The sequence below is a fragment of the Camellia sinensis genome, chromosome 14 (assembly GCF_055761805.1).
Source record: "Camellia sinensis isolate YWXY chromosome 14, ASM5576180v1, whole genome shotgun sequence".
NCBI lineage: Eukaryota > Viridiplantae > Streptophyta > Magnoliopsida > Ericales > Theaceae > Camellia > Camellia sinensis.
Genome location: NC_138974.1, coordinates 69031519 through 69050488, shown reverse-complemented (window position 1 = coordinate 69050488; position 18970 = coordinate 69031519). Strand labels below are relative to the sequence as shown.

Here is an 18970-nt window from a genome sequence, read left to right as displayed (position 1 = left end):
AGGCTTTGGACAGACCAGTGGGCCAAGCCTCAGGCGGGGCCGCTGGGCCTAGGCCTGGACTCGGGCTTTGAGCGGGCTTGAGCAGGCTTAAACAATTTTTTTTATTTTTTACTTTTTTTTTTACCAAAATTTTATTATTTTCCATTAAAAATAGCACTAGGCACTGGGCCGGGCATTTGAGTGGGCCTTGAGCGGACCCACAGGCAGGGTCGGGTTTCAAAACGATGGCCCAAGCCTAGGCCCAAGGTCTTGGGCTAGGCTTGGGCCCAAGCCTAAATGGGTCGGGCCCCCCACAAGCCATCTTTACACTCTTACCGCCATTTCATTCTCCGACGCCGTTGTCAACTCTACCACCAGAACCATTATGTTCTCAATTTTCAGTCACTACTCCTACCATGATTGACGTGACTACCATCTCTGTCACCGCCCTCTCTCTCTCTCTTCTTTTCTTTTTACTACAACATATAAAAGTTTTAGAGACAGTTTTTTGGTCCCTAAAAGTAAAAATTCTGTTACAAAAAAAATTTAGGGACCAATTTCTATTGTCGTAAGGATAATCGGTAAAAGGCAACTTTTAGCGACAAAATTTTTGAAAATATCACTAATAAATATAATTTTAAGGACAAAATATTTTGGTCTCAAAAAAGTTTATTTTTTAAGAAAAAAATGGTCCTAAAAATATAATAATTCATCATTAATGTCCAATTTTTGTTGTTAAAAATATAATAATGACATTTTTCGCAATAAAAATATTTTGTCCCTACAAAATAATTTTGTCCATAAATTTGAAACCTATGACATTTTCCGTGTTTAAATCCAATGATCAAACAAAAATGTTTGTAAATAAATATTTTTAAAATGTTTGTAAACTCTCAATCATTTTTAAAATTTGAAACCTATGACATTTTCCGTGTTTAAATCCAATGATCAAACAAAAATATTAGGGTACTGTTTGGTAACACTTACGTTTTCAGTTTTCTGTTTATATTTACAAAAATTTTAAAAACTCAAATAAAAACTTGTTTGGTAAAATTTTTAATTTATAAATCAGTGATCTCAGTTTATAAATTTGGCCAAAAAATGTGTTTCTGTTTTGAGTTTTCAGTTTTTTTTTTTTTTTTTATCACCCAACACTAGTCACCACCTGCCACCATTTTCCACCAACGTCTTCCGCCACCACCACCTACCCCCCACCACCACCTGCCACCACCACTCACCACTCACCCGCCACCACCACCCACCAGCCACCACCCACTCGCCGCCGCCACCACCACCACCACCACCCACCACCCACCTGCCATCCACCCGCCACCATCCACCACCCGCCACTACCATCCACCGCCTGCAACCACCACCCACCACTTACTTGCCACCACCACTCACCACCCACAACTACCCATCACCACCAACCACCTACCACCCACCCGCCACCACCCACCACCACCACCACCCACTCGCTACCACCTACCACCCGCTATCGTCACCCACCCACCCACCACCACCACCACCCGCCACCATCCATTACCACCCGCTATCCGCCACCCACCACCTGCCACCACCACCACCCACTCGCTACCACCCACCACCCGCCACCGTCACCCACCCACCCGCCATCCGCCACTCACTTGCCACCACCACCCGCCACCGCCACCGCCACCCACTCGCTACCACCCCCACTCGCCACCGTCACCCACCCACCCGCCACCTATCCGCCACCACCACCCACCACCACCCGCCATCCGCCACCCACCTGCCACCACCACCCACCATCCGCCGCCACCACCACCACCACCACCACCACCACCAACTAGCTACCACCCACAACTCGCCACCGTCACCCACTCACCTACCACCACCACCCACCCGCCACCACCCATCACCACCAGCTACCCACCACCCACCGTTACCACTTTCCACCGCCGTCTTTCGCCGCCACTTGCCACCACTTGCCATTTCTCACTATTTTTTATATTTTAAAATTTTTTTAAACATTTTGTCAATTACCAAACGTGTTTGTAGTTTATGTTTTTCTAAAAATAAACAAAAAATAAACAAAAACCAGTTTATAAAATTTTTGTAAATATAAACTGAAAACGTAAACGTTACCAAACAAAGATGTCCCAAAAATTTTACCAAATATTTGACCAAATGTCTTATATAGGTATGGTCCCTCACTTATATGGGATCCTATGAGATCCATGCCTATGTAAGACATCTAGCCTCTTTTGGAAACAGGCTAATTTAGTAATTTTTTGATTATTTGGCTAAAATATGAACTAAAAAAAATTAATATGTTTGGGATGACTTTTTGACTTTTTACAAAAAAGATGTGCAAAAAGTAGAAAAAAAAAAAAAAAAATCTTTGACTTTTTGATATGGATTGTTGGCTTTTTGAAATTTTTAATAACTTTTTGACTTTTCAACTAAACCGACCTGTTGTCAAACGAGGAGTCAAATATTTAATAGAATTTTTGATATCCTAGCATAACTCATGATCAAAACTCATTTCATACAGTTTACTTGCTGAGAAATGCACAGATACTTAAGCTGATAATGGGAATGGACTCCATTTACTCAAAAGATAAGATATTTTGGAATCGATGGTTTTATTTTTAATTTGTAAGAAATTTTTTTTTTTTTGGGTCATCTTTTTAAATTTTTTTCTGAAGGGTCTTTGTAGTAACACCCATGTCAAATAGACGTTTTCATCCATTGGATAAAGATTAAAAGTCCAATTTTGTAGGCTCATATTAATGATTCAATTTGTTTATTTATCTTTTCATTATAATTTTGCAATAAGTTTTCAAAATAATAGACGGTATTTCTCAAAATCATAAATGTCATCTATTTCTTTGTAAATAAATATAATAAAATTATATGATTATAATTATAAAAATCAATCTAATATTTTTTTATGTATAAATAATTTACATACAAAAGTCCAAAAAGATAAACAAATCACAGGATTGAAGTGGACCTTATAGTGAACTCAAACGACTTGATGGTTCAGTTCTATTAATGAATATGAGTCCATAAAGTTAATAGATAAGCTTTGATAGAAAATGTGAAAATATTAATATATATATATATATATATTTTCCCAATCTTTAAATGAAACAATCTAGACCTCCTCCAATGGATTTTATGTTCAAAATAATGTTTCAAACTTTAGACAATGCAAATATTCAACAATTTTGCTGGGGGGGGGGGGGGATCAGATATTAATTACCAACCCATAAAATAATATTGGTTAAGTTTTTAAAAATTATTTTGAGATTTTTTTGTTGAAAAAATAGAAACTAATTTGTTAAAAATAAACATCAAAAAATATTTTTAAAAAAAAATGAATTTACCCCCCCCCCCCCCCCCAAAAAAAAAAAGAAATGAAAAACCTATATCAATAGAATTAATATTTTTAATTTTCCATTTTATCAAACTAAATTTTAATATTTAAAAATAAATAAATTATAAAATTAAACCAAACAACATCTCTTCATCATATGGTTAGCGTTTCAAATGTTGGTACTTATGTACCCACCAACAAGGACCTACTTTCAACATTATTTTTTTTTGGTCATCAACATTTTGATGGGTGTTCAATTGGGGAATCAATGCTCCATTGATATTAGGCAGAACTTGACACCCTAACCAAATTATGGGCCTTCATATCATATGTCCCTACCAACAACACTATGACATAATTTAGACCACCTTCTTTTATTTCAAAAAATGCCAGGACATATGTGGGCAAATATGAGGTCTAGTACATGCCCAAAGCAAGAGGCATAAAATGGATTCAACCAATGGAGATTTCTGGAATTTTTATAAATAAGGTCACTACATAAGGTTAAGTTCTACAAATTCTATTAGAATTATTTTTAAAAATTAAAAAATATTCATTCTGTATAATTTTAAATTTTCAAAAATAATTTGAGTTTTTATTTTTGCATATTTTTTTTGTCTTTAGGGAAAAAAAATTATATTTTAGTCTTTTTCTTTTTCTTATTTTGTTTTAAATCCACTTAACCTATATGTATTTAAAAAGTAAAATATTTTTTAAAAAAAAATATAAAAAAAGGTTCAATGAAAAAAGAATAAAATATAGTGATATTTTTTTATATATATATATATATTTTGTATTTAGTGAGCTTTTAAAATATTTTTCAGAAAAATATTACTGTTTAAATGTATCTATATAAAGTGGATCTAAAAACTAAAAAATATATATATATTGCTGAAAATGTTTAAAATGTTCACTAAAAATAAAATAAAAAAATTCAAAAATTATTTTTAAAAACTACTAATCAAATAGAATGATTTAAACTTCTCAAACAAAATTTTTAATGGGTGTAGATCCATGTTTGATGGGATCCCGTAAGTTTTTTGATGAGATCAAATTATATTAAATAAAATATTGACAATATAAATATAAAAAATTTAAATATTTATATAACTTGATGGGATCGGGGAGTCGCCCTTGTTTAACTATAGTTTTTTCATGCTTTTTTAAGATAGTAGGTTCGATATCGCAAGTGTAAGCAACTTTTTTTTTTTTTTTTGGACAACTATGTCGTAGCTTTTTTTCTAGACAATCTAGTTCTATCAGAAACGTTTAAATCATTGCAATAATTTGGCTAAACACATATAAATAAGAGTAATGCTATATATACAAATAAAAACTTTATATATAATTTTTATACTTAATGATATACTTCATTGTGAACTTTTTAATTTAAAACAAAACACCGATGAATCTATATATAATAATGTTATTGTCGTATCATTATTGTCAAATTTTTTATATGAATTTTATATATGTTTAAAATTTTTCTATAAATAATTTTGGATCTCCTATTCCTGGAGTCATTTTTATTGATCTATTGGGTATTTCTCATTAAGATCTGTATCTAAAATTCAGCTGTGTACTAAATTGTTGTCAATGTAATTATTCGTTGTTTCCTATTCAAAAAAAAAAAAAAAATTTAGAACTACAAAATGTCAAATTTGGGGGCTAGAAATTTAAGAGCCCGGATTTATATGTAGAATTTGAAACTAGCTTTGAATCAAAAAAAAGAATTTGAAACTAGCTCAATTTATCCTTGCATTTCATTAGAAGGAATTTGAGAAGGGCAAATATAGAAGGAAGCAAAAAGTGAAAGTTTTAACCTCTATTTTATTCAATTTCTCTTCCCTTTCATTTGTTTCCATAAATCACTATCTGAATTTAAAATTTAAACAAAGTCTATAAGATCAATAATTAATTTAAAATTTTTAATCTTCTCCCTCTTTCATAGTTGTATTTGTATTCTTATGGAACCCACATAAAATAAAATGTCATCTTGAAACAATTTCTGATTTATGACATTCTCTAATTCCAATTTTGAAGCCTAGATTTCATGCATATAAAAAAAAAAAAGGAAAAAAAAAAAAAATTGGTTGGATGTGAATCTTCACTAAGCAAAATAAGAAAAGTGTAATGTGAATCGGGGGGCCCGACGTACCAAACTATTGACCAAATGGGCCCAAAGAATGCAGAGATGTTATCTCACTGTCAAACCCATTCCATTGTATTTTTATGTGTCCAGGCCTTTTTTGTTGTAACATTTTTACCTTTCCGGATTTATGAAATTCAGGGTCCACAGACAGGCCCAATAAATAATAAATAATTAATAATTAATAATATTTATAAACAAAATAAATAAAAAATACACTATGACATAAATAAATTATACTCTTTTATTGTTTTTTTTATTATAAATGTATAACCTTATTTTTATTATAAAATACAAAAAAAAAAAAAAAAAAATTGACTATTCATATGTTTATGCACTATCCACATGTTTTTTTTTATATATTTTATTTTATTTTTTATTTTATGCCCAAAACACCCCAAAATAGGATCCTTAGTATTCATCTTTACAAGCTAAATTGGGAGAAGCTAGCCAATCCACTTAAACCGTCGAACTTCCACTTGAGTTTACAAGCCAAACTAAGAGAAGCTAGCCGATCTACCTAAACCGGCGGACTTTCAGTTAAGTAGTTGAGAATTCAAATCTTGGTTGTGAGGAGAGGAATAAACTTTCTTACTAACTACAGCGGCCCCTTGGTGGTTGTTTTTTTCTTTTTAATTTTACTAAAAATGATATTAATGTGATTGTGTTAAGTTTATAAAACTCGGTGTATCTACTATCTATCTATTATTATTATTTTCATATTTTCTACTTTTTACGTATCTCGAAAATATTCTCATAAACTTATTAAATATCAAACATCAACCTAAATTTATCGAACAACCAAAAACTTTTTGGAATTCAAATATCTTCAAATATCAAACATCTTGAAACATCATAATATGATTATTTTTTTAATAATTTTACTATTGTGGCTTGTTCAATATTTGTCTTCTCCACCATTTTTTCATAAACGGTGAGCATTCAAACATCAACACCATCAAATACCATAATATAATTTTTTTTTTAAATAATTCTACTATTGTGGGATGTTCAATATTTGTTTTCTTCCTTAATTTCTCATGAACAATGAATGAGAAGTTTTGTAAGATTCAAATCAAGAAAAATCATGAAAATATATAAAGAAAATAAATTTGCAATTGATCTACTTTGAATGAGTGGTAATGATTCAAAGTAATCTTACTGGTAAACTGATAGTTCTTGAATTGCTTTTTTCAATTGGGTTTTGTGTATTAATAATAAAATTTGTTTCAGAGGGTTTGGAATAACCGTTGGTCACAATCTACTGCAACACTTTCATAAATAATAATTGACTTTGCTTTGAAGGGTTCAAAACAATTCCGTTTCGCAATCTAAAATAGATTCTATAATTAGTATTACCTACTCTGAGGCACTAAAACTTACTTCTGAACATACATACATATTTTTCACAAGGTTATTAGATATGATGAATGACAAGGATCGCACATCTGAAAAGATGGTAGCAGAAGAAGTACAAAATAAGAAATATCAATATGAAATGAACAATAGTAATATAACAAGGATCAAACTAGACAATAAATGAATTTTATAAAAATACTATGGTTTTCAAATTCCTTAACTTATTTTATTTTAAAATAATAATAAAATTACAATATTAGTTAGATATTTTATTTCTTCACCTTTAATAATAAATATTATTACTATGCTAGTTGGATGTTTTTATTTCATCGTCTTTTAATTACCAAGTGATTTTTACATATATACATATAAAAAAATTAAACAATCTAATGAATTATATATTTAATAGTAATAAGTTCAATAATGTAATATAGACTACAATTATTTTATGTGATTGATTTCGATTTACTTTCAAAATTTTAATACATAAACATTAATATAAAAATATAGAATAATATGTGAAATATTTATGTTAATTTTTATTCTTTTATCATGCATTTAATATCCACTCATGCGATCTAAAAAGGTAAAAGAAAAAAGTTAAAAACTATTACAAAAACTAATAACTAAAAAGAGATAAGAAAATTACTCTACTAGTTATTTTTAAAATTTCAAAGATAGCCGCTGTAATTTACTTCAAATAAAACATAAAAAACGCAAGAGTCAATCAATTTTTGCCTACATCAGCCCCCAAAAAAATATTCAAAACCCAATATAGTAAAAAAATAATTTTGAATTTGAGAGATATTGAAGGGTTTGCGGGTTCAATATAAGTTCTGTTTTGATAATCTATTTATTTTGTAGGATCTTTTATATATATCATCAATCAAAAAATTATATCGGTTTAATAATTATAACATTTTTATTTTAATGTGTTTGTCTACACAAAAATATATGATCTATTTAAAAAAAATAATTATCGTCAATTTTTTAAAACAAACATGATAAAATAAAAATATTATAGTTATCATATCAATCTAATTTTTTAATGAAAGACATATATATATGAAAGATTCTATAAAATAAATAGTTTAACAATGCTAGACCCCCAAAAAATACAACCTCTCACTTGTAATTGGTCTGGGAAGGAAAGAAAAAAAATAAATAAATAAAAACACTGGTTCACATCATTTTGAAAGTCATGGGAATCCCCAACTGTGGAGGTCCCAAACATTTGTAAATAGTTTATATTATCAAAATAAAATCTGTGAATGGTCTCATATAATTTTAAATTTTCTCACAATTAGATTTAGATTAGGGAGAATTACAAATCAATAAATTTTTAAAAAAATTATTTTTAAATAGATGAAAAGTTTAAATTTTAAATTTTTAATATTTATAAAATTTACCATTGATAATTTAATTTATTTATAAATTTAAACTGAACAATAATGTTTCCTTTAACTAATAATAAATAAATAGATAAAAGGACCATCAATCGACACTGAATGCGCAACATATGAAAGTTAGCCCAGCTGGACCTTTAAGGGTTAACGGGTGTAAACGCTGTCGTCTAATAAAACCTTACGTGGGTCTCCGCGTGGCTGATGCAATCTCATACTCATCTCTCTTTTCTTTTTAAATTAGGCGTATTTTGACGATTAATAAAAAAATTAATTTATTAATTTATTGACTTATTTAGATTAGAAAAATTTATTAGAAATTTTTTTTTTGAGTATTTGTATCTCAATTAGTTCATAAAATATTCTTATATTCTAACAAGTCCTATTATTTGAACATTTGATCTACCAAATCTTAATTCTCAAATTTAAAGTATTTTATAGCTATTTTTACCTTTATAAATATTTTTTGAACGGTTAGTAATTTGATGATGTAAATATTCGTATTTTACAATGTGAACATTCACATTGATGGTGTGAATATTCATATCACAGAACATTCATACTGTAAATGTGAATATTATTAGGGATATTTTGATAATTATTTCACCCATAAGATTTATTGGAAATAATGTGGACTAAATATTACCTTTTTTAAAAAAATAAAAATTAACTTTTTTTTCTACTTTTCAAAAGTACGAAAAGTTGTTTGGTTTGGTTTTTTTCAAAAGATGTTTTGGAAAATTATTTTGAGAGAGAGTTTTGGAAAAAGTGATTGATTTGATGTGTGTGAGAGAGAGATTTGTTTGGAAAACTTGTTTGGTTTACAAGTTTTGAGAAATTTTTTTAGGAAAATTTGTTTGGTTTGATTACTTTTAAAAACTTATTTGTAAAGAAAATTTCCCAAAAATTTTTCAGAAATACAAACCAAATGAGAGCAAGGATCCTCTAGAGTGATTTTTCCCTAAAGTTTCCTAAAGTGCTACAGTGTATGGTTGAGATTTACTGGCAAGTCACATCAATTTTTCTGATGTGACTTGCCAATAAATCTCAACCACACAATATAGCACTCTAAGAAACTTTAGAAAAATTTCACTCTAGAGGATCCTTTGTGACCAAACGAACCCATAGATTTACATTTTTTATTAATTAATATAACACCTATAATATTATTATTAGTAAATATCATCTTAAGTTTAATTGTTGTCTGGCACACACAGTTGGTAAAACATATTGTACAAACTATTTCTTTAGTTTTTTTTTTTTTTTTTCCTTCAAATTTTATATACTCTAAAATTTATTTTAAAACCAAGTGTTAGAATCCTTGCTTATTAATTAGTTAATAATTCAAATAATGTCAATGACCAAACTCTCCTCTTAACCTCCAATGTATCAAATTTTATTTCACAAAGAACAATGCTTAGTTTAATTTTTGAAAACTATTTTAAAGCTTTTTTTATAGTGTTTTTTTTTTTTTGTCTATATTATAATTATATATATTATTTTTTAGATGTACTTAAATTAAGATACACTTAAAATGTAAAAATTTTGTGAAGAAATCTAAAAAACAAATTTCTAAATACAAAAGATATGAAAGTGTACTAAGTTATTCGTATTATTTTGTATTTAATGAATTTATTTTTAGATTTGTTCACAAATACTTTACTTATTAAGTTAATATAGATTAAGTAAATCTAAAATGCAATTTTTTAACTAAAATATAAAAAAATTACTAAAAGTAAATAATATGAAAAACAAAAACTTGAAAACAATTTTTGAGTTTCAAAATCAAACAGCATAGTTTGGCAACAAGCCAAATGAGCAATTTACTGACTTTTTTATATCACATTACTTTTTTTATTTTTTTTAAATATCCTTTCATAAGAGATTAAAAAATTAAAAAACAAGTCATACTCAAACCACCAAAACTGCCTCAATTTTTTTTGGTAGAAGCCATGTTTGAAGGGAGAATTTTTACACCCTACTAAAAGATAGCAGATTTAATTTTTGACTGACAAAAATCTCCTCCAAACTTCTCAGTTACAAAATTTTATTTGGAAAAATTATTTATAAGTCCTATTAGAGGGACTTATACTACATATGGTCCTACTAAAAAACTTATGGTCCCATAAGTTATGTATGAAATTTGTTGACACATTTACCATCAACATTAGTTGTTAATATCATAAATAATGGTAAAATCATATATAGGAAATTAAATGTTACCATAAATTAAGTTTGTGAAATGTAACGTGACACCTACATAAACGTAACATAACGTGACCATATCAGATGAGACATTACATAAACATAACGTGACGTGACACCTATATAAACGTAACGTGACGTAACACCTATATAGACGTAACGTAACGTGACTCATATATAAACGTAACGTAACGTGTCACGTTACGTTTAACGTAACGTAATATGACACCAACATAAACGTAACGTAACGTGACACCTACATAAACGTAACGTAACGTGTCACGTTACGTTTTGCAAACTTGCTAGGTTTTTGATTTGTTAAATTGAATGTGAAAATGTTACTTATTCATGTATTTTGAAATTCACATTCATACAGATATGATTTATGGTAACATTCAATTTCCTATATATAGTTTTGCCATTATAGTGTATAATATTATATTAATACCATTTATTTACAACTCATAGGATCTTGTAAAATACATTCCTATCTAAATAGGACTTAAAACTCTATAAGAAATTACACAGGACTTAACATAGCATAAGTGTCCGAAATATGACTTATAAATAAGTCTCCCATTTTATTTCAAAAAATATTTCTTTTTTTGTTTTTGTTTTTTTAGGAATTTAATAAGAAATTCTTTTTTTAACTATTGTCATTTCAATTTTCCTAACATATTATTATATTATAATGTAATTTGGATGTTTAATCTGTCAAATCTTAGTTATTATATTTAGGCTAAGTTTGGGAAGTCCCAAATAAGCCAAAAAGTCAAAAAGTTACTCAAAAAGCTAAAAAGTTAACACTATTCACCAAAAGTCAACAATTACGGCTGCACAACTCCCAATTCAAATTTTTCTCTACAAATCAATTTTTACAATTTTTTATTACACATTTTTCAATAAAAAGTCAAAAAGTTAACCCAAACATCCATATTTTCAACCTCAATTTTTTAGTCCAAAAAGACAAAAAGTGCACTTTTTTAGTCTTCCCAAACTTGGCCTTAATATATTTTATGGATAATTTTGTCTTTACAAATATTTTTTGAACACTTTAATAATTTAGTGATATGAACATCCATCTTTTACATTGTGAATGTTCACATCTAGAAACATCCATACTATCAATATAAATATTATTATTAGAGATATTTTAATAACTATATCACTGGTAAAATTTATTAAAATATAAAAAAAATCATTTAAATAAAATAAAATATATATATATATATAGATAGATAGATAGATAGATAGATAGATAGATAAAATAGATTTATAAATAAGAGCTATTTTGAAAAGTGAGTTAAAAATCACTTTCCAACTTTTAATCGACCTCCCTCTCTCACAAAAAAATAAAAAAAAAAATAAAAAAAAATAATTTTTAATCATCTTCTCAAAATAATCTTAAATGTCCCATTTGAATTAAGGAAAATGTCTCGTAGCTCAAATTTTGTGACTCAAAAGTGGCTCAAATGGCCAAAACGACGTCGTTTTGGTCATTTTTATGTTGTTCTGTACTCAAAACGACATCGTTTTGACCATTTAAATCACTTTTAAACCACAAAATTTGAACTACGTAACATTATCGTTGAATTAATTACCCATGCTTTGCTAGCGCCATGTGAGCTGCCTATGAAGGATGTGATCACTCCAACAATTCCACACCCCCACACACATAACAAGATTTGGCAGTATAGTACCTCCCTCCCCATCCCCAATACCTTAAATTCCTCTCTGTCTTTTGCTTTTCATTTCTTTTGTTTTGTTGTACCATTTAGCAGCTTGTTTATTTATTTGTTATAAATTATTACATCATTATTTTTTTTTAAATTCAAAAGATCACTGAATAAATAAATTCAAAATCAACTCTTAAAATAAGTATGAAAAATAAAAATATACAGAGAAGAAAAATAAATATGGAAAAAATATAAAAAAATAATAATAATAATTTAAAGTCAGACCCTTAAAACAAAATAAATTTTTTATTTTTTATTTTATCAATTTAAACTCTAAAATTTTTATTTTTTTAATTTAAATTATTTTCTTATTTTTATTAAGTAAATTGATTAAAAAAATTGAATACTTTAGTCATTAAACATAAAAAAATTGAATATTTTAGATATTTTATACACACTTATCTTGAATTTAATGATTAAAATATTATTTTTTCGTTAATTTTACTTAATGAAAATAAATTAAATTAAGAATAAATTAAAAATTTTAAATTAAACATTTATAAGATCAAGAAGATTTTTTTGTAATTTCACAAAGAAACCTCTTATTTTGGGTAGTTGAAATCTTGGGCTTAAAAGCCAAGTTCACTGTTGTCCACACGGTGAATTTCCACAAAGTTTCCTTTTCTCTTGCAGCGTATGTTTTAGGCAACAAAAGCCCTTTATCTGGAGGACTCATGACTTTTGGGTCTCTCCGTAGTGTGATGTAGAGAAGTGGGTTATTCTGGGTTGTGTGATTTTTCTATCAAACGAGTGTTAGATCATTGGAAGAATTTAGGGGGTGGGTCTTTCTGGGTTTTGTGATTTTTCTATTCAATTCGAATCTTTTAGCCATTTTCTTTTTACTTTGAAGTGGGTTCAAGAAAGAGGGTCCTCTTGGATTTTCTCGGAAAATTGGGTATCATAGCAGTTTCTCTCGAAACAAACCTTCAGTTCTCTGTTTCTATGGTTCTTCTGATTCTTGGAGCTTTAGGTCTCTGTTTTTCATAACAGACAATGAGATTGATCATGACTTGTTTGTTTGATTGTCTCTTTGAGTTTTAGTCTAGTGTTGATTGCTGATATAAATTGAGGGTTTTTTGAGATTCTTTAGCAGATTTGAACCAAGATTATTGTTTTTTTTTTTGGATGAGATTTTCTAGGCTAAGATGGCCTCTTTCAGTGGATTAGGTATTGGTTTGAGTTTTGTATTTGGGTGCATCCTCTTTGCCCTTGTCGGAGAGCTTTACTATTTGTTGTGGTGGAAGAGAAGACCCACCAACAGAAGAGGGATTGCAGATCATCATTACACCCACCATGCCAAAGAGCTTTCCTATCTCTTGTTTTTCTGGAAGAAACCCAGTTGTTTGGGCACTAGGAAATCTGATCAACAAGTCACCAATTCAGTGACAGACCCAGATGCCAACAATGGGCATGAACCAGACCTTGAGTTGGGTTCAACCAAGGACTTGCTGAGGAAAGGCTTTGGCGAGGAAACTGTGGAGTCAGAGCTCATGAGGCTGCACAATCTCTGCGGCCCACCAAGGTTTCTCTTCACAATCAAGGAAGAAACAAAGGAAGATTTGGAGGCTGATGATGTGAAATCAAGAGGGGATAGAAGCAGAAAAGGGTCTAGAAATAAAAGCCTGAGTGACCTTCTTGTTGCTGTTGAGACCCCAATTCTCACCCCCTTGGCTTCACCAACATTGAAGCCTCATAACCACCGCTTGGATTCTTATAATCAACATGGGTTCAACTTCAATCCTCTCTTTGAATCATCAACAGAGGTGGAGATGAACTGGTGGAGATCTTCACCCCCTCCAAAGTTCAAGTTCTTGAGGGATGCTGAAGACAAACTTATGAGAAGATTGACGGAAGAAGCAGAAAAAAGGTCCTTTAAAGTCCAAGAATCTGTGGCTACAGAAGAGAGAGATGGTTCTTTTATTAGAATCATTGTTGGGGGGAAGAACAGAGAAAGAGAGCTCAATCAACAAGTTCCACAGTCCCATTCAAATACTTCACAGGTACTTCCACTGGCTTCATCCCCTTCAACAACATTCAGATCACTTGATAACAACAAACCCATACAGCAATAGATCTTCATGAACCAACATGAATGGGTTTTGTATTTTTTTTTCCTTTTTTTATTTTTGTTGTTTATTGGAATTTACAGGTTCATTACATCTATGTATTTATTCTAAATTCCTAATGGAGAATAGAGGTTTGTTTGTAGGCTTTTGATCTCTCTTAGTTCTTTGGTTGTTGGGTAAAATATAGCGATGTCGTAATCAGCAACATCTATGGGCAAAGTACCTTGAGTTTTCAAGGCAAAACAAATTAACCTTCTTTTGCAAATTGATGATGTTTCTTAATTCTAGTAGACTTGTTTGGGTATTCAGTTTTTTTCATTCAAAACTAGAAATTGCTTGTCCTGAGGATGGTGCTTCCATTAATGTCAAAAGGGTAATGTAACTCTTCATTTGAGATAATGCCATATGTTTACATTCTTCCTAGGTTCATGTCATCAGAGTTAGCAATGCATGTTTTTAAAAGATATATATATATATATATATACACATACATATGAAATAGTATTGAGAATTAAATTTTGAATATTTTTCTAGACTACTATGGAGAAAGCTTTTTCTTTTATCTTTTTCTTCAAAAGAAATTCATTCGAAATAAATAATTTGACAGTGATAATTTTATAATTAATAATCATCCTAATAAATTATTATTTTAAAGTAATAATTTCATAATTTATTTATATTTTATTTTTTTAATATTTACCTTTTAAGAAAGTACAATTTTATTGCCTCTCCTGGCACTGTTCCCATACTATTATGACAAGTGCAAAGTCCCCAAAAAGATTGTGAATGTTTTTTAAATTAATTTGAATCATGAAGTTATGTTTTATACATACCCTTTAATTAATATTAATAATTTTATATATTTACCCTTTTAATTAATAACAAAAACTTAAATGTGACATAATTTCACCAAATTTAACATTGCTCTTATAATTAAATTATAATAAAGTATAGATATCTTGACCTTCTGATTCATGTTGCTTGGGAGCTTTTGGACGTTTTATGCTTAAACTACATTTACATAATACATATATAGTCTTATTATGCTTCCACCATGAAGTGGGTTGGTAAGCACTACATGATCAATGTGTAAAAAACATATCAAACCTTTTATTTGCTCATATTTGACCACAAATCATGTACAGCTGATTCTCTCTTCTTATTTTTTGTTTGTGTGAAAACTTCTCTTCAAAAGTAGATAGAGCAAAATGCACACATGAAGTTCAAACAATAAAAAAGCAAAACAAAACAAAGTGCAGATATGAGTTTAATGGTTACGAGATTTTCTGTCCCCATTCTCATTTGTCTCTATGTTCCGAGCTAATTTTTCTCGCATTGTGTGATTGTTGGCTGTTTTTTGGCTTTTAAGATTAAAAATATAATTTGAACATATCAGTAAGGACCAATAAATTCTTACAGAAATAATAAATATCAATCAATTAATCAAATAACTGTTTTGAAATTCTCTTAGTCTCAATGAAGATAACTTTTACTAGTAGCTTATTTTATGAGAAAATTTAGAACTAATCACAATAGTAAAAGAAGAAGAGAGAGAACAGTATCAGAAAATAAATTTCATTAAGTAAACAACTGTTTACAATTGTACTTTTGCATTTCCACAACTTCGAAGGGAATTATAGTTTTGAACAGACTAACCTAAAACTACTCCTAAGGATTTGAAATGCACTGCAGAAAGTAAATGACTAGAAGGTAAAGAATTGGAAAGTAAAAAACTAAGAAAAATGTAAAGTAAAATAGACTGATTTCTGAATCTGGTTTTGGATCCTGTAAATGTAGCTATCAATGGCTATTTATAGGGAAAAAACTTCCCGCAATAACTATCCAATAACTATATAAAACTACCCATTCTTCCACCTTCATTCCTATAATGCCATGTATCCCTCTATGTCTTCTACTAAGTCACTTTATACATCATATTCTTCACATGTGCTTTAACTTCTTCCACATTGTCTTCTATGTTCCACCATGCGAGATCACTAATTTTGTAACTTCTCTTAACTCCTGATTGATTAAGAAAGTGTCACATATTCTGCAATAATAGTAATAATAATAATATTATTACTATTTATGGTGTTAACAATGACAGATACGTAATTTTAGAACCAAAAAATAAATAAATAAATAAAAAGGGAGGGATGGGGATAGACAATTCGATTTTAGACCAATTTTTTTATGAAAAATGATTAAGGCCTCGATTTTTTTTTTTTTTTTTGGCTGCATGGGTGGTTATGTGTAAGGGTGTATTAAAAAATTAGACATCTCGCACCAACTCAGCCTGTGTGGTTTGATAAGGTGAGTGAATTGGAATGGACTGGTTTGGTGATAAAATTAACTGATCAGTTAGGCTGCTGGTTAAAATTTGTTACTTTTATACCGTTTTGTACGAGTCCTTACTATATTTTTATCTGATTAGTTAGGTTGCTCGTTAAAATTTATTAATTCCATATAATTTTGTACGAGTCCTTACTATATTTTTATCACCCAACCAGTCCAACCCAACTCACTTACCTTATCAAACCACACACCTTATCAAACCACTCAAAAAATTTTGAAAAAAACTCTCTACAAATAAGTTTTCAAAAGTAATTAAACCAAACAAATTTTTCCAAAAAATTTTTCCAAAACTTGTTTGGTTTACAAATTTTTCAAACAAATCTCTCTCTCATACACATCAAATCAATCACTTTTTCCAAAACTCTCTCTTAAAATAATTTTTCAAAACCTCTTTTGAAAAAAAATCAAACCAAACAAATTTTCGTACTTTTTATCTCAAAATATATTTCTCAAATACAAACTAAACAAGGCTTCCTTTACTTGATAAAAGATGTCAGATGTGTACTTTTTTTCTTTTGGTTATTTTATTTTAATTTTTTGCTACCCTTTGTCCATTTCTCAATTTATTCATTCTTATATTGCAAAAATCGCAGATGATTCAATTACTGTGAGTAAATTAAAACAAGCACAAACGATTGTTGTTATTTTCACAAGTTCTAAAGTAATTTTATTTGACAATATTGATAACTTTTAAATTAAGTATAATATTTGAGTTAAGCAATTGATAACTTTTAAACTAAGTATTGTATTTGAAATGGAGAAGCATAGAGGAAGAAGTCATATTCAAAACCTAGAGAAGTGACAAAAAGTTGAGGAGACTGATGTGGGTATGGATTGTGAGGTTCTCGAGCTTTTTAACCTGAAAAAAACAAGCAAAGACATGTCGTTTGTAATCACGCGACCTTGGCATAAAGTTGCTCACAGTTTAACATTCTTTCAAAAAAAGAAATTAAATTTAAATCTAGAATGAAAATTTTGAAAATACCCATTGTTTATAATTTCATGCAAATATTTTTTAAAAAATTATGAAAACAATTTACAGGTTTTTCTTAAAAAGGGAGTGTTTTTGGGAGGGAAAAAAATCAAAAATAATTTGTCAAAATAATTTTTTTGTATCAATTTATGTTTTCACTTTTTATTTATTTATTTATTTTTTTAAAAGTAGAAATCCTAATCAACTACATAAAATATAAGTGGAGTACTAATGTTGGGCGCATATCCAGTTATCAACTGAAATGACTTTTTAAAAATAAAAGAAATGCTATTCACTTTGCTTGTTTTTGATTTTTTAAAAATATTTTTCAGAAAATTTTTCTTTCTTATTTTTCGTATTTTTTTTGTTTTTACTGATTCTTTTTAATATTTTAAGCAATTTTTAAAATTTTTAGACACGCCTGACATAAATACACGTAAAAAATATAATTTTTGTGAAAAAATCTTTTAAAAATTCACTAAATACCAAAAATACAAAAACAAATGAGAATTCAATATATTTTTTGTATTTTTATGTATTTATTAATTTTTTAAAATATTTTTTCATAAATTTTTTACTTTTTAGATACATCTAAGTAAGGTGCATTTAAAAAAGTAAAAAAATGCTTAAAATTTTAAAAATATTCACTAAAAATAAAAAAAAAAATACGAAAAATAGAAAACTCAAATTTAAAAAAAAATTCAAAAAACTGGAACCAAACACACATATTGTTATCGCATATTTGACTTAAACTTTACTTATATCACCTTACAAGTAATTACTTTAAACCAAATTAACCACTTCAAACATTGGCATATATTTCTCTCTATTTTTATATTTTATTTTTAAATAAATTTCGAAATTAACTGGATCGAATTCTCAATAAGAAGAAGAATATGTAAGGGAGTTTTGTCGCAACCCAAAAAGATAATAATAATAATGTTAGTTTGGCTTGTACACAACAGGTCATAAATTTCAAATTTAAATGCAGCAAGTTGTGAGTGAGGTGAGGGGACATAGAGTCGTTATTATGTTGGGTATATAGCAATCACTGTTGTATAGTTAAATGAGTTCATTTTGAGATTTACGCTAAGTTTGGCATGATTGAAAAAAGATAAAAAGTCAAAAAAGTCACTATCCTATTTAAGTCACATCATCTTTTTTAAGTCACATCACCTCTCTAACACATCACTTCAAACCCAACCCAAACCCAACTCATATTTCATAAAAAGTCAAAAAGTGCACTTATTTAGTTTTCCCAAACTAGGCCTTATTTCGATAATTTAAATCGTGCACATTTTAGAATATATCAAGTAAAACATATCTATAAAAAATCAAATTAATCGTATATCGTTAATCCTTTCATTCACTCACATTTGTA

General features: G+C 28.9%; 1 protein-coding gene across 1 annotated transcript; it reads left to right on the top strand.

Moving 5' to 3' along the window:
* Window positions 1-12729: 12729 nt before the first annotated feature.
* LOC114261383 (uncharacterized) lies at window positions 12730-14403 on the top strand. Its single transcript, XM_028201652.2, has one exon. It carries the CDS (start codon window positions 13341-13343, stop codon window positions 14265-14267), a length of 927 nt encoding a protein of 308 aa, XP_028057453.1. The 5' UTR covers window positions 12730-13340; the 3' UTR covers window positions 14268-14403.
* Window positions 14404-18970: the final 4567 nt, after the last annotated feature.